Source organism: Aedes aegypti, chromosome 3, assembly GCF_002204515.2.
Source record: "Aedes aegypti strain LVP_AGWG chromosome 3, AaegL5.0 Primary Assembly, whole genome shotgun sequence".
Classification (NCBI taxonomy): Eukaryota; Metazoa; Arthropoda; class Insecta; order Diptera; family Culicidae; genus Aedes; species Aedes aegypti.
The window spans coordinates 319,412,406-319,427,381 of NC_035109.1; the positions used below are offsets into that span (position 1 = coordinate 319,412,406).

The 14,976-nt window shown below is 35.6% G+C and overlaps 1 protein-coding gene and 1 long non-coding RNA gene across 9 annotated transcripts in view; one reads left to right on the forward strand and one right to left on the reverse strand.

The window, feature by feature from the left end:
* LOC5572399 overlaps nt 1-14,976 on the reverse strand; it is a 151,134-nt gene that overhangs the window by 77,815 nt on the left and 58,343 nt on the right. For all 8 annotated transcript variants that reach the window (XM_021850540.1, XM_021850541.1, XM_021850545.1 and 5 more), the window contains exon 4: nt 602-921. In XM_021850540.1, the coding sequence (XP_021706232.1) occupies nt 602-921 (320 nt within the window). The remainder of the gene's footprint in view (nt 1-601; nt 922-14,976) is intronic.
* LOC110678051 lies at nt 8,940-9,453 on the forward strand. The gene is made up of 2 exons (XR_002501423.1): nt 8,940-9,195; nt 9,261-9,453. It is a non-coding gene; the product is annotated as an uncharacterized LOC110678051 (long non-coding RNA).

Here is a 14,976-nt window from a genome sequence, read left to right on the forward strand (position 1 = left end):
TTTGCTGCAAAAAATGTAGGAAGTAATTTGCACCAGTAACGGTTCCCAAACGTTGGCACAGCTCGAATATTAATCAGCTGCTTTGTCATAAAATTTCCGCAGAAATACGTTCGAATTGGCTAAGAATCAGTCGTCCTTCTCAGTGCGAAGCGTACACTCATGCTGTGCGTATACAAATTGTTCATGCTGACAGAAGTTTTGGTACTAAAAGCTGTAAAACAGTACTTTTCAGTGTTGACTCATAAACTTTTACGTGTTACAAATTTAATTCGATTCAACAAATGTTAGTCTTGCTCTTCTAGCCATAGAAAAGACATTCGACAGTGTTTGGCATGAAGGTAAATTATCAGAACTCCAAGTTTGAAAGACTTCCTGTAAGGGCTGGTGTTCCTCAAGGCAGCATTTTGGGACCAATATTATACAATATTTTCACATCTGACTCACCTGAGTTACCTCAGGGATGTCAGAAATTTTTGTGTGCGGGTGACACAGGTCTATCCGTCAAAGGACAAATCCTGCGTGTCATTTGTTATAGATTGCTGTAAGGATGAATGATTCAAAGTGCTGGTGAATCAGGTTGAATTTACTTTTCCATACTCACCCGTATACGTGCTGTAGACATGTTCATCGTCTCCCCCGATGCTGTCCTCCTCCATGACCGTGTCGTACCGTTCGGTGTAGAACCCATCGTCATCGACTACGTCCAGTTCGTCCACTTCCAGGTCGTCGTCATCGATTCCGTCGTCCTCGAGATCGTCCTCGTCACCCAGGAGATCCCCCTTGGCAGCGGGGCTCACAATTTCTGCGCTGCACTCGCGGCAACTTTCTACATCCCCCGGGACGTAGTAGAACTTGGACTGGATGGGCTCACCGGCCGGCGATGGAGGCACCTCGGACTCCGAGGTGGGGTCCAGCACTTGCCTGCAATTGGGAAAAGGAAATCGTTATTTTTCCATTTTTCGCTAGGAATGCAGTATCTTATGCCGGATGTAAATCGATCATTAAGTTACAATTTATTTTCACACTTCGTTGATCTTTATCAGTACTTATACGTAATTGATATTTTTAAGAAACAACATTTGATGTTCCAACAGCTTGAATATTAAAAACTGTAAATGTCAACTGGGGCGAAATTGATCTACTAAATATGGTTCCCCTGAAGCAGAAGACATCAAAATTCTGTCAACTCGTGTATTTGAACATTTTATTGCAAACGTAAACCTTAGAAATACGTATGATACGCCTAAATTAGGTTTTTACCCTTTAAAAAAAGCACACTACGAGAACACATGATTTTATAATTTGAAAAAAAAAACTATGCTTGTAATGCTGTATGATTTCAAAAATGATTAAGCTAGTAATACTGAAATTTCAATGTTGCCAACGATTATTCAGCATCCTTAACTCTCAAACCCCCAACGTCTGACTTTTCATTAAAAATGAACTTTAAAATATCATAACTTGGCCAATTATTAATCAATTTTGGATCTATGGTCTCAAACAAACCGCATACTCCTCAAGATTTATTGTGTTCCGGAAGAAATGGGATTGGCCACTTGGTTCCGGTGTTATTCCGGATTCAAATGGGGTATATTCGTTCCGGAAGTGATAGTTCCCTTAGATTTTTCAAGATAAGCGGTAAGAAAATTATTCATTGTGTACTTTCTATAAGTAAAAAGCTGCCAGAAGGTCGAATGACATTGGTTCTCATTGATTCTGGCCATTTCGGATACCCGGTCACCTGGCACCGGTTCCTGAATGTACCCAGAGAGGACATTTTCTGAAACTCAAAGAATACTAGCGTGCGACGGCTCAAAATTCATGATTTTTTATCCGGAACATCATAGATATAGTGCCAAAGACCAAACTAAGGTTCTGGCCACATCCGGATACGCCGGAATTGGATCCGTGAGGGCCTCAGTAGGACCCTTTCGTAATGCTACTCACTCATATCGTCCGACGGCTCAAAATTCATGATTTTTTATCCGGAACATCATAGATATAATGCCAAGGACCAATATGAGGTTCTGACCACATCCGGATACGGCGGAATTGGATCCGGGAGGGCCTCAGTAGGACACTTTCGTAATCCTACTCACTCATATCGTGCGACGGCTCAAAATTCATGATTTTTTTTATCCTTAACATCATAGATATAATGCCAAAGACCAATATGAGGTTCTGGCCACATCCGGATACCCCGGAATAGGTTCCGGCAAGGCCTCAGTGGGACACTTTTGTAATCTTACTCACTCATATCGTGCGACGGCTCAAAATTCATGATTTTTTATCCGGAACATCATAGATATGATGCCAAGGACCAATATGAGGTTCTGGCCACATCCGGATACCCCGGAATCGGTTCCGGCAAGGCCTCAGTGGGACACTTTTGTAATCTTACTCACTCATATCGTGCAACGGCTCAAAATTCATGATTTTTTTATCCGGAACATCATAGATATAATGCCAAGGACCAATATGACGTTCTGGCCACATCCGGATACCCCGGAATCGGTTCCGACAAGGCCTCAGTGTGACACTTTTGTAATCTTACTCACTCATATCGTGCGAAGGCTCAAAATTTATGAATTGTCATCATGAACATCATAGCTATATTGCCGTGGACCAACATGAGGTTCTGGTTACATCCGGATACCCCGAATCGTTTATCCAACAGCATCACTCCATACATCAATATAAAGCTTCTGACTTGATACTTGAAGTCTTAGCGAAATGCTGAGGCTGGTTCGAAGGAAACAGAACCTGGACTAAGACACAGAGCCTGGACGCGGAAGCAGAACCTCTTCGTGGAGATATAGCCTGGAGGCTGAGCTGTAGCCCAGATAGCCGTAGCGGTAAACGCGCAGCTATTCAGCAAGACCAAGCTGAGGGTCGTGGGTTCGAATCTCACCGGTCGAAGATCTTTTCGGGTTGGAAATTTTCTCGACTTCCCAGGGCATAGAGTATCTTCGTACCTGCCACACGATATACGCATGCAAAAATGGTCATTGGCATAGTAAGCTCTCAGTCAATAACTGTGGAAGTGCTCATAAGAACACTAAGCTGAGTAGCAGGCTCAGTCCTAGTGGGGACGTAACGCCAGAAAGAAGAAGAAGATGCTGAGCTGTAGTCTGGAGGAAGAGTTAGCATGGACGAAAATCTAATATAGATTTGATGGTCAATACGCGTTGAACACACTCATAGGGATGCGAATGCTGACTCATCTAAGCAACTGGTCAACAGTGTTGGAAGGAACTTGATAGTCTGGAGAAATTGATGCTAGGTGATTTTGGTTGGGAGGAGCTCACGGAAGAGCTTGGCAACTAATTTCAATACTGTCGTTAGCAATTATAATAAGGGATACAAGGTGTAAAAAAATGGCTTCGTTTTAAGGACGAATACAAATTAATAAAATGATGTAGTTTATGAACCAGCATCAAAGCTTAACAAATGATATAGAATTTCGTCATATGACTTTCGAAGACATTTTCAAATTTCTTAAATATTTAAATTTGGAGCACTTCTGCCACAAGATTAACTGATATTCTAAAAATAAAATCATACTTTTCTCTAGTCAATTGCATCAAGGTTAACAATAAATTGTATAAAAATGTATTTAGCATTGCGAACGAATTCCAAAAAACGACATGTTGTCATAAAGGATATAAAGGATGAAATAGTCAAAAGAATTTGTAGCGAACATGTCTTAGAATTAATTAATTTTTTCAACAACATTTATAGAAAGGACTCTATAAATTTTGATAAGGTATAGTGCCGTTTGATTTTGTCAGGATTCCAGAAAAAAAATCATGTTGCCAATATCGAACAGTGTCAAAATCAAACAGTTGTTTTTAATCATACTTTTGTATTTATAAACACGGATTAAATTTAACTATTTTGAAAAAAAAAGACACAAAGAAACATTAAGATAACCAAGATCGGGGCTAACCCATGATGTATTTTTTTTGTATATACATTTCAGTACAAGTCGGACTCGATTATCCGGGATTTTATTATCCGGAATTTTAGACTCGATTAGCCGGAGTACGATATTTGATATTCTTGTTGTTCAGTATTTATGCATAAATTTGAGATGATTTAGTATTGCACTATACAATATGAATGGTTTAGCAGTTTTGGACGTAGGTAAGAAAAGGGGGTTTGAAAAAGTTTTTTTTTTGTGTACGTTGATCTATAAATGTTTTTTCTTCTCAAGACCCCCAAATGTTCCTTGAAATAATATCTTGCTACGCCACTGCATCATATAAATATAATAACGAATGAAGAATATTTGAGTTCTTTATTCGCAGATTTCAACTTTTTTTTAGTGATTCGAATATCCGGAGGATTCGATTATCCGGAGTGAAAAACAATCGATACTCGAGTCCGATCTGTGGTACCAATAGATAATTTAGTTGCATTGTGTAATGAAAAACAAACTAATCTTGATATGTTTGTAGATTCAAATACAGGTCGGATTCGATAATCGAATCGCCAAAACAACATTTAAATCCGCGATAAAAGAAATAAAATAAAAACACGGTTTTTAATGTTGACAAAAACGACTAGCCAGAAATGTCTCATGGACTTATCGATATGGATCCAAAGCTATCTCAATGGAATCAACGAAGATTACACAGAGTGCATATGAGTCTTATCAGAATAATTCTGGAGTAATCGCATGTTACCAGAATATTATATTGATCCATGGCATAATAGCTATGATGTGCAGCATAAAAATCATGAATTTTGAGCCATCGCACGATATGAAGGAGAAGATTTACAAAAGTGTGCCACTGAGGTCCTGTTGGAACCGATTCCGGGGTATCCGGCTGTGGCCAGAGCCTCATATTGGTCTCTGGCATTATATATATATGATGTTCCGGATAAAAAATCATGAATTTTGAGCCGTCGCACGATATGAGTGAGTAAGATTACAAAAGTGTCCCACTGAGGCCTTGCCGGAACCTATTCCGGGGTATCCGGATGTGGCCAGAACCTCATATTGGTCTTTGGCATTATATCTATGATGTTCCGGACAAAAAATCAGGAATTTTGAGCCGTCGCACGCTAGTATTCTTTGAGTTTCAGAAAATGTCCTCTCTGGGTACATTCAGGAACCGGTGCCAGGTGACCGGGTATCCGAAATGGCCAGACTCAATGAAAACCAATGTCATTCGACCTTCTGGCAGCTTTTTACTTATAGGAAGTACACAATGAATAATTTTCTTACCGCTAATCTTGAAAAATCTAAGGGAACTATCACTTCCGAAACGAATATACCCCATTTGAATCCGGAATAACTCCGGAACCAAGTGGCCAATCCCATTTCTTCCGGGACACAATAAATCTTGAGGAGTATGCGGTTTGTTTGAGTTCAAAAGACCCAAAATCGATTAATAATTGGCCAAGTTATGATTTTTTAAAGTTCATTTTTAACGAAAAGTCAGACGTTGGGAGTTTGAGAGTTAAAGAAATCGATCTGCTCAAAATAGTACCAGTAATCAATTTAACTCCGAATTACGGTACTTTTTGCTTTTATTACATTACGCAAGCTAGGAATGAGGAAAGGAATGCATGCCGTATAGCAATCAACGCACGTGTTGTTGTTGTTACATATTTCAGTGTCTCATTTAAATGCACCTAATAGTGATATTAAAGCGTACTAGCTCTGAAGCAACTTGGTGCCGGCGGCAATGAGATGCAAGAGTCAAGGACGCCAAAGCGGCGGTAGGATCGATTAATTTTGCGTATTAATATGATAGAGTAAATGTACCAGTAGAAGTTGCATGTAAAATTTAATTGATTTTTTTAACACATATTCGAAACTAGTGCCTCCGGAAATCTCGTCTTGCCATCAAGTAGGGTAACGGTCGGATTTCGGACCCCTTAAGGAAGTGATTTTGGGTTTTAGTCACAATTTATGATTTTCACACCGTAACCAAGTCAATAAACATGTCAACATGTGCAGAAAAACTTCCTCTATGAGAGACAAATGCTCACATGGTCAAGTAAAGCCCAAAATGCATCGTTAATTATTCAATTTTAAAACTCTGTTTCCACTATTTTGGACCTCCCAATACATTTTAGACCCTCAAGGTATACAATTTGGACCCCCGGCTTCAACCCGGGAGCATCATGACATCTGCAGTACCTGCGGGACCGAAATCCGTACACCTAAGCACTAAGACAAATTAAAGCTTCTGTTAAAAATATTAGATTTCTAATAGGCAGTCGATCAGTCTTTTTTCTACAACTTCCACATGTTTTAAGACATAATTAATCATAGATAAAAACCTTATAAAACGGGAATAAAAACTACTTGTCTTGGATCGAAATCCGTACACTCTAATGAGGTTGAATCAAAATCCGTACACCTGCCGAAAATTCAAAATGCAGAGGACATCATTTTAATCTTCTTCTGTTTGTACTTGACGTTATTCATGCTTTGTTGTGCTTGTAATATACTACAGAATGTTTGAATTGCCAATATTCATTAAATGTGAACCACAAGAAGTGGCCGTTCATAATGATACATTATTGGACAAAACATTTAGAACTTTTTCGATTTTCCATACAAAAATGGTCATCTTTAGAGGGTTAAATCTGAGTAATTTATGGTCCGATTTTAATGAAATTTTCACAGTGCTCCAGAAATAACTTGAAGTTTAAGTTACATTTTTGAGTAATTTTTCAAACCACGAGTTTGACGATTTTTTATAATTGGCATACCTATATAAATTTAAGGATAAGCTTAATGGTATCTTCAGCAAAGTTGTAGATTTTGACAAAATAAGCAAGTTTGCTGAAATTAGTTTTTGTGTAGGGCTTTTAGATTTTCAGATAAATAGTATTTAATTTTTTGTCAAACATGACACTTTCGTAAAATCGTTATAACTTTTGAACTTGTGATTGGGAAAAATATCCGAAAATATATGGTAAAATTCAAGTTATGCCTGATCTTCTGGAAAAATTTCATTTAAATTGCTCCATAAATAACTGAGATCTAGCATACCAAAGTTGATAATTTTGTATGGAAAATCGAAAAAGTTGCAAATGTTTTGCCAATACTGTATTAATAAACTGTTTAAATCTTTTACATCAGTTAAAAGCTCTATCATGCTCTCCTATTTGGGCTACGTCAATTGATAATACACTTGTAGTTTTGCTTGCGCAGTCAGATAAATGGTGGCGTTTCAAAAAGCGCCTAAGCCACAAGATTAAATTTCTTTTTCGAACATGGTTTTCTTTTTATGAGATTTCACCAGGCTTCCAACGTAGGAAAAAATAAATAAATTATTCCTTGTGTTATGAGATGTCACCAGAATCAACAAATTTAATATACCTACTTTACATCCAATATCAATTTTACAGCGGTTAATTTAAGGTTCCAGTACATAATTCCGGTTTCCTAATCCGTTGTGAAAACTGTTGGAGCTCCTGGGCGTACTGATTTATTTCCGCATCTCTGATGGTCATTTTAGAAATACCAAGGCATTTTCAGCTTCCAGAAATGGTTTGCCATTGCTTCAAAACCTTTTTCAAATCATCAGCGTTATATTCGAGCTTCATATTATCATATGTTTTGGCTGAAACGTAATGAAATAGGTTAAAGTTTTGCATTGTACGGATTTAGATTCAAATTGAAATTATGATTCAAAATCCATACAGCACAATAATCCATCCAAACGGTTATTTTACTGTTAAGAAACTGCATTTACACCATCGGAATTACAAATACTCACTATCAGGAGACATCGTGATCAACAGTTGGTTCAGAAAAAGTGCAAATTGCACTATCAGTATGTTGGAAACTATATTGACTCTTCTTAGCAAAGCACTAAGGAGGTACACAAACTAATCATCACGATAATAAGCGATCACATTTTTATTTTTACAATTTTCAAATCATGGCCTACTTATATTAAGTAAGCATGAATAACAACTTATAACTTATTGTATTAATAATTAGATGTGAAATATTATTTTATTTGATATTAAAATGATGAAATTTCAATCAAGTGTACGGATTTCGGTCCCACACGGTACAATGTCAATGTACCGAAACATTATGGTCCGTGGTACTGTCAAACTCAATGAAATCATGGAGTACACTCAAAATATGGCGTTAATTAGAATTAGCCTTGAAAAAAAAGATTTACATTTTTTCTTCGCCATTTGTATTACCGTCGTTGAGGGTGAGAATTGGGTCAAAAAAGGATATGTACGAAATATTTATTGAATAACTATCGCAATTTAACTCCAATAAACTTCAAATTTGGTGTGTATGTACTTTGATGGTACATTAACAACTGTCCAAAATAAATAAAGAAAAATAATTATTCACTACGCCACTACAAGTGAATGAAAATTGATCCAATCTCACCCCAAAGAGGGGGTGATATTGGGTCACTGTAATTGAAATAACTTGTTTTTGAGAATATGATTGCAAAACCATTGACAGCTGAAAAATATTGATGAAATACGATGCAAACAAGACCAAAAGACATCTAAGATGTTTCACAAGTATGATAAACCCACTTAAAAGTACAATTATATTAAAAAATTGGAGAGCAATGAGAAAAAAAAAATTTAAACCCAGCATTTTTCGTCAAGTATACATATTTTTTCTTGTTTTTCTTCCTAAAAATTGTCTTTAAAGTCTCATACCTATTGCCTAGAATGCCTATTCAGTTTCCCCGAAGGTGTACTTAAACAATAATTATTTTAAACCTAAGCAAACAGTTTAATTTCAATGTGACATTCCATGATGAAATGATTTCAGTCAGTTGTTGACGTCATTATCCTGGTATTTCAGCGATCCAATTCATTTGTTCTTTCGTGAAATGCTTTTACAACATTAAAACACTAATAAATAATTAAATTTGAAAACAAAAAAATCCATTTTATTAAATTTTACGTTGTTGCTGCGCCCGAAAAACTGTTGCTGGTTTGAAAAGTTGTCAAAATGCGTTGCACTGTTATTCAATGCACGGAATCCCCAAGTAGACTTGTTTGATGTTTCAGGCAGAGATGCATTTGAACGCGTTCTGATCATGTTCTGCCGTGTTCAAGTTCAAACAATTTGCTATGTTTGATCACAGGACTCTGTTCATCGCGTGGCAACCGTGACCGTCATTCGTTTTTCTCTTCCTGGCAGATACAAGTAGGATGCAAATGCAGATTCAATTCATCGTAGTTTTATTCGTTTCTGTATAGAATAAGTGAATAGTTATTTATTAATTTCATTTGTTTTCCAGGGTCGTTCTAATGAGAAAATAATTCTCGAAAATCAATGATGTAATAGTGATCGAACAATGGCGGTTCTCCAAACATCTGGTGAATTATATCGTCAACCCTTGACCAATATTCTAGAGTTTTCATTGGCACAAATATCCGATTGATCATTAATGCGTATAATAAATATAACACGGATCTTCAGATAACAAGTAATGCTACTACGCCTACGATTTATCCACGTCGGATCTGATCGTATGACTGTCTTCCGGTTTCTCGCAGCGTTCTGCCAAAGAACGAAAATACAGTTCCGAGGGGGTTTTCCTTCTATATGCGTGATTTGATTATTGATCATTCATTCCAGGTTTCAGTTGGCTCAATTAGTGAATACAATTCCCTTGTTGGGGCGCAACCATGGTCTAATCAACGGATCCGCGCTGCACCAAAATCAGTTTAGAAAGGGTAGATTGTGTGGTGGAATCGTAAGATTGAAAAATCAAAGTGTTTACACGAGTTTGTCAAACATTGTGGAGAACACGATTTCGCGATCAGTTTGAAGAGAACATCGCAGGGATCTATTATTTATACTAGAAAAAAGTGTGTGGGTATGTTAGTACTAGATTCTACCTGTAATCGTATACAGGGGGTCATTTTTGAATTGAGTACTAAATCAAATGAAAGGATTGTCAAAATTACAATTTCCATTTCCTCGATCTTTGTTTGGTAATTTATTGTTGTTTTGTTTGAAAATTTATATGCTTTCCGCTACGTCAAGCTTTGTAAATATGTTCTGCAACTTTTGATTTGAAATGGTGTACATGTCTTTTTTATGTGTCTTTGTGTGCTTTAGTAACTTCTGTTACGTGTTCTTTAAAACGTGTATTGAGAGTCCATTTTGTTTGTCCTATGTGAATTTTATTGCAATGGTCGCATGTAATTTGGTAAACGCCTGATTTATATAAACTGTCAATTTTTGTTGAACCTAGGAGAGTTTGGAGTTGGTTGTTTCTACTGGTAAAAAATAACTCGAAACCAAACTTTCGTAGGATTGGGCGTAGCTTTTTTATTTCATCGTTGTAATTGACGGCTATACGTTTGAGTGTTGGTTGTTCTTGTGTCAGAGTAGTAAGTGAACGTTTGTATTGTTCTCGTGTTCTTTTGTCAATGAGTTGTTGTATTGTTTGTCTTGTGTAACCGTTTAATTGTCCTGTTTTAAAAATGTAGTTAAGTTCCTTTCTTCTACCACTTTCGCTGAGGGGGATTGTTAGCATTCGATGTATCATGTGATTGAAGGAAGACATTTTGTGTTGGTGTGAGTGATTTGATGTGTTTGGAATAATACGTTGAGTGTTAGTTGGTTTTCTATAGATTTCAAATGTAAGTGATGAGTGTTCTTTACAATAAGGGGCCGTCCATAAATGACGTAGCATTTTTTCACTGATTTTTTACACCCCCCTTCCCCCTCGTAGCATTTCGTCACAAATGCTGGTCCCCCCTGGAAAATACGTAGCATATCGAGCAACCCCCCCTATATATTTTTTATTTGTTTTCCTGAGTGACTGGGTTGAAACAAAAAATTGGAATACAATACAAAGTTTGACATTAATTACTGACTGAAATGAAAGGATAATCTATTCTAACAGTTTCATATACAGTAGCGCTCAAAAGTAATTTGGAAAAGTTTTAAATAAACATTTTCCTTGGTTTTGGTTTCCAGTTTCTTATAGACTAAATTATATTACTATTGCTGTTCTTACCATAAAAAACAAGTTTACTATAAAAAATATGAAAAAAAAATGATTGGATTGATTAAGCTCGTTACTGTCGAGTTAGGGTCCAATATATTTTAAAATATATTTAACAAATGTTCCGTTATATTAGAGGATTGTTTTTTTTTAATTATTCGTTGTTAGGAAATAGATTTCAATGAAGATGATCAAGAAAATATATTAATTTGAAATGAATCATCGTTAATGTTATCCAATTTCAAATCATTTTAGCAAACAGTGGTCAGATACATAAAAGATTACACTTGAAATATTTGGAATGTTTAGAAAATTTTAGCGATTATTATACAAATACAATAATCTCTATTATTATTTCAGTTGATTTTTATTATTGTTTCCATATTGAAATAATCTTATACAACCTATAATGGAACCGTTTAATAATAAAAATTCTACAAATTACCGAGTTATTAACAAAATTTAATGATAGGGCAATTTTGTTAACACTCGAATCTATTATCCTCGTTAATATTCAGGCTATTCCATCAAGAGCATTGATATATCAAAACAAATGATGAGATGATTGGGTGGAGATCTCTTGCAATATTGAAGGCATAATTCTCGGGATAAATATATTGCTTTAAATGTAATATTTGCCAAGAAGAGCATATATTATTTTCTTGAAGAAATATGGATAAAACTAAAACGGCTGACTTTATGTCATGTTAACAAATGGCAAAAAATATGTACTTCAAGTAGTTAGAGCATTGATTTTTATTCAATTCATTAAACTTATTTTGTTTATTTATAAATTTATTAATTTAGACACGAATATAATTTAATATTCACCTAATTATTTAAAGCTTCAAAACGTCTGTTTGATTGCATTTATCAAGAAAATCTAAAGTTTCATAAATATTTTTTTAATCTTGTCATATTAATGTTTTGAAGCTTAATCATAATTTCATAACCCAAGTTTATAAGTAAAAAAAAAGAAGTTTCATAAAAAAAATGTATAAAAATCAGCGCCTTTCTTTTTACGGACGTGATTCAAAATGCTACGTCCACTAGCTAGGACCCCTCCCTCCCCCTCGTCACACTTCGTCACAAATTCGTGAAGACCCCCCTCCCCCCTAAAAAGCTACGTCATTTATGGACGACCCCTAAGTAAATCCAAGAAAGGCAATTTGTTATCCTGTTCCACTTCGTAAGTGAATTCAATGTTTTTGTGAGCCTTATTGATTGTTTCTAAAGTTTGGGTAAGATGTGTTTTTTAACTATGCTGAAAACATCATCAACGTATCGCCACCAGATTTCACACCTTCACACACACAATACATAAACACATTAATTGACCACCTGCCAAACAAGCAGGAATTTGTAATTTTGACAATCCTTTCATTTGATTATGATTCTGATCGATATGCTACGTATTTTCCAGGGGGGAGTACCAGCATTTGTGACGAAATGCTACGAGGGGGGAGGGGGGTGTAAAAAATCAGTGAAAAAATGCTACGTCATTTATGGACGGCCCCTAATAATCCCTCCCCTAAATTTAATATAAAAAGTGTAGTGTAAATTGTGATTAATTATGTGTAGTAATATGTTCCCTAACATATGAATTATAAATTTTAGTAATATCAGCGTTATTAGCTGAAATATTTCATATATCATATTTTTCCGTTTTGACCCAATCTCACCCCCTAGACCCATTGTCTTATGTGAATACTAAACTATGACCAATGGGACGAGCAGCTATCTTCCGGATTTTCTGTTAGTTGTTTAATTCTACATCTGTCGACAAAAATAGCAAGAATGATTGCCGATAGAAAATATCAACACACCGAAGAAAAAAATGTGATTATAAAAAAAAACTTTTGAAAATTCGATACTAGGAGCGTCGATGTTATTTTAGATACTTATTGAAGGCTATCTATCGAAACTATATGATGTAACTTGTGAATCCTTCCTGTGGTAATCATGAAGATGCAGAGGTATACTCGGTATCTAGTAATAATGGATGTCACCAACATTCCTTACTTTACCTAACGATCATAACATGAAAACACAACACACATCTCTGTTTTTGTAATTGCAGAATCTTTGAATGGTTTGTCTACATATTTTATATTTGGTCTTCATCTATGTCAATAGATGACTTTTTCAATCAAGGTTGCATAAGTCGCATCACTTACCCAGGTGAATCCAGACTTTGCCTCCTCTCCTCCCCACTGACAAAAACTCCGGTTCTAGCAAATGCTATGAACTGTGACAGATCAACTGTTATATATGAAGAGTGGAAGACAGAAGCAAGTGAAATAAACAAATACAAAGTACGAGGAAAGGGACGGGCCTGGGATTGAACCCATAAGCTTCTGCTTATGAAGCAGAAGCAGTAGCCATTGGACCACCAACCCCGTCTCACCTACCCCCAAGCTCCGTCTGTTGGTTCCTTGTACAATTTCTATTGTTCTAGTCAATCACAAAAGTAGCATCTACATCTACGAATTGTAGATCATCTATGTTCATACTCATATGACGTTGCATACCTCTAGGCGGTTAACGTTGTATTGAATTTTCTGACTTTGATTGCAAAATTGGCCCAATTATGTACAGTGATGTACTACCTAATTCAAGGTCTACTATGATTAGGCTGCCCAGGGCAAGCGACAAGTTTTTGAAACTAAAACAAAAAAATAAAAATTTCATACATTTTTGATATTTGAATGTAAAGTCTCAAATATTCTCGATTCCTGAGAAAATAGCTCTAACATGAAGTGTCATAACCTTAACATAAAATCTCAGTTTTTTTCTTTCAATTCTATGTAAGTAACTTGCATTTGGTTTAAGAAAATGAATTGAAAACATTTCTTTTCTTCTAAAAATGTTTCTAAATGAATTACTTTTTAACAGTTTTGCATCGTATAATGATACACCTTTTTTGTTAATCATCTACGACGTTTTTGTACCAGTGTAAGATCGATGCAAATAGTGTCTTGTTTTGATTCCTGCTTACGTAGCGTTGTCACTCCATATAATGGGGCATTGTAAGTAGTTGTACAGTTTCGACAGTTGAAAATCTTACTTACGTCATTATGTAAATCATTATTTTTATTTTTCAAACAATTCAAAATTTAATATTATTAATAAATGTTATCCGCTCTGATGTGTAGAGGGGTTCCTCCTCAATCACATCTGCATTAATAGTCGCGATTCTACTTGTTAGGCTCTTGGAAGATCTTAAGAAAACCTCGAATTTTGACAATTCTAGACAACCGGACAATCTATCGATGTCTGGCTTTATAGTTTTATGCACTTAAAAATAAGAGGCTTGTGATCAATACATCTTCATTTTAAATTGACAAAATGAAGAATTCTTTACAAACATAACAGAAGGATAAACTATCAAGCCCTTAGTAGTTTATCCTTTTATTTATTTATTTTTTATCTCTACACTAGGATGATTTTTATCCCAATTACTCGACCTTACTTCTTCTTTTCCGGGTGGAGAGGAATAAAAAATAATGATAAAATAAAATCAAATCTTGCAATCATATCCAGTTTATCGTTAGTAAGTTATTAATAATGAGATTCAATATCACATCAATGACGAAATATGCAATAATATTAAAATTTGTTGTTGGTATGAACATTTGAAAAAAATAATAAAAAAAAAACTTAAATTTTTATTCTTTTTAATGTACTCGAACCCATTGAGGAGAATCTCAAAAGAGAAACAAAAGAGTAGGTTGGAGTACCTTGTGCTTTTTAGTTCCGCCCTAATTGCTTATCTTTGACAGATATGCGTATTTCGACAACCACTTGTAGCCTTCCTCAATATCAGTTACTAGTATCCACTGTATCGTATCGTATGAATAATAAACTTTGCCATCACAGTAAAATGTGTTATTATTTTGAACGTATTAAAATACAGCTGTAACTCCGTGAGATCATCGTGCCCGTTATACTGTCCATCTTTATTACCGACTATCTGCCCTTTTTGGCTATCAAT